This window comes from Rhincodon typus, chromosome 46 (genome assembly GCF_021869965.1).
Source record: "Rhincodon typus isolate 14 chromosome 46, sRhiTyp1.1, whole genome shotgun sequence".
In the NCBI taxonomy this organism is placed as follows: Eukaryota; Metazoa; Chordata; class Chondrichthyes; order Orectolobiformes; family Rhincodontidae; genus Rhincodon; species Rhincodon typus.
In genome coordinates this window covers 8,600,926-8,601,999 of record NC_063377.1, presented here as the reverse complement: position 1 = coordinate 8,601,999, position 1,074 = coordinate 8,600,926, and the positions used below count along the sequence as shown (strand labels likewise).

General features: G+C 59.9%; 1 protein-coding gene across 1 annotated transcript in view; it reads right to left on the bottom strand.

Annotated features, from left to right (window-relative positions):
- The window catches only part of mrpl9 (mitochondrial ribosomal protein L9), a 5,755-nt gene that overhangs the window by 3,985 nt on the left and 696 nt on the right, over positions 1–1,074 (bottom strand). Inside the window, exons 2-4 of the mRNA XM_048620432.1 lie at positions 697–856; positions 413–537; positions 147–200 (exon numbers count right to left, since the gene is read on the bottom strand). Of these exons, the coding sequence (XP_048476389.1) occupies positions 147–200; positions 413–537; positions 697–856 (339 nt within the window). The remainder of the gene's footprint in view (positions 1–146; positions 201–412; positions 538–696; positions 857–1,074) is intronic.

The window sequence follows — 1,074 nt, the reverse complement described above, 5'->3', positions numbered from 1 at the left end:
AGGGGGAAATGGGAGGGGGAAATGGGAGGGGGAAATGGGAGGGGGAAATGGGAGGGGGAAATGGGAGGGGGAAATGGGAGGGGGAAATGGGAGGGGGAAATGGGAGGGGGAAATGGGAGGGGGAAGGGGTTGTAGATGACTCTCACCATTTCTCCCGTCCGGGTTTGCAGCCTTTCCTCTGGTTTGCCCTCGTGAAGCAACTGTTAAAAACAACAACACATTTCATTTGGATGGAATGCCAACTCCCTACAGACTTCTCCACTCCAGTAGCACTGGGTGAAGGTACAACGGGTCTCCCTGGGGCGGGGATGGGAATGGGGAGCTGACTGTGGGGACCGAGGGGTGAGGTGGGATATGGGAGCTGTGCCGGAGACTGGGATAGCCCGGCTCACGTGGAGAATGCTTCACTCACCCTTCTCTCCTCCTCGAAGACAGCTTTGTTCTCAGGTGAGGCGTAGACTGCTAGACCTCGGGGAAGGAGCTGGTTCCGACCAACAGACTTTTTCACAAACACAGTGTCCCCTCGGCCTCCGAGCTCTGTATTGAGGGAGTAAGGAGAGAATGAGACCGGGTTAACAGGGAGCTCGGGAACGGGATAGAGAGAGAGAGAGAGAGATAGACACAGACAGACAGAGACAGAGAGAGAGACAGACAGACAGTGAGAGAGAGAGAGAGAGAGTGCGGTTCGATACGTACTGGGCACCGTCTGGGTCAGGATGAGCTCCAGGTTCCCCCTGGGCCTGTGTTTGATGTCCTCCACCAATCTGTAGACCCGGTGTCTCCTGGGGTGCAGTCTGGGAGGCCTGCCCTCCTTGGACAGTGGTACCTGCCACCATCGCTCCACAATCACCGTCCCCTGGGGGAAGCAGAAACAAACGGCTCAGTGGGCTTCTGGAGCATGGACCAGGGTCCCAGCGCTCACAACCCCCACCCCACCCCACCCCACTGCCCCACACGGTACCCCCACCCCCCCCCACCCCACCCCCCCACCCGGTACCCCCACCCCCCCCCCACGGTACCCCCATCCCCTCCCCCCATTACCCCCATCCCCCCACACTTTACCCCCATCCCCCC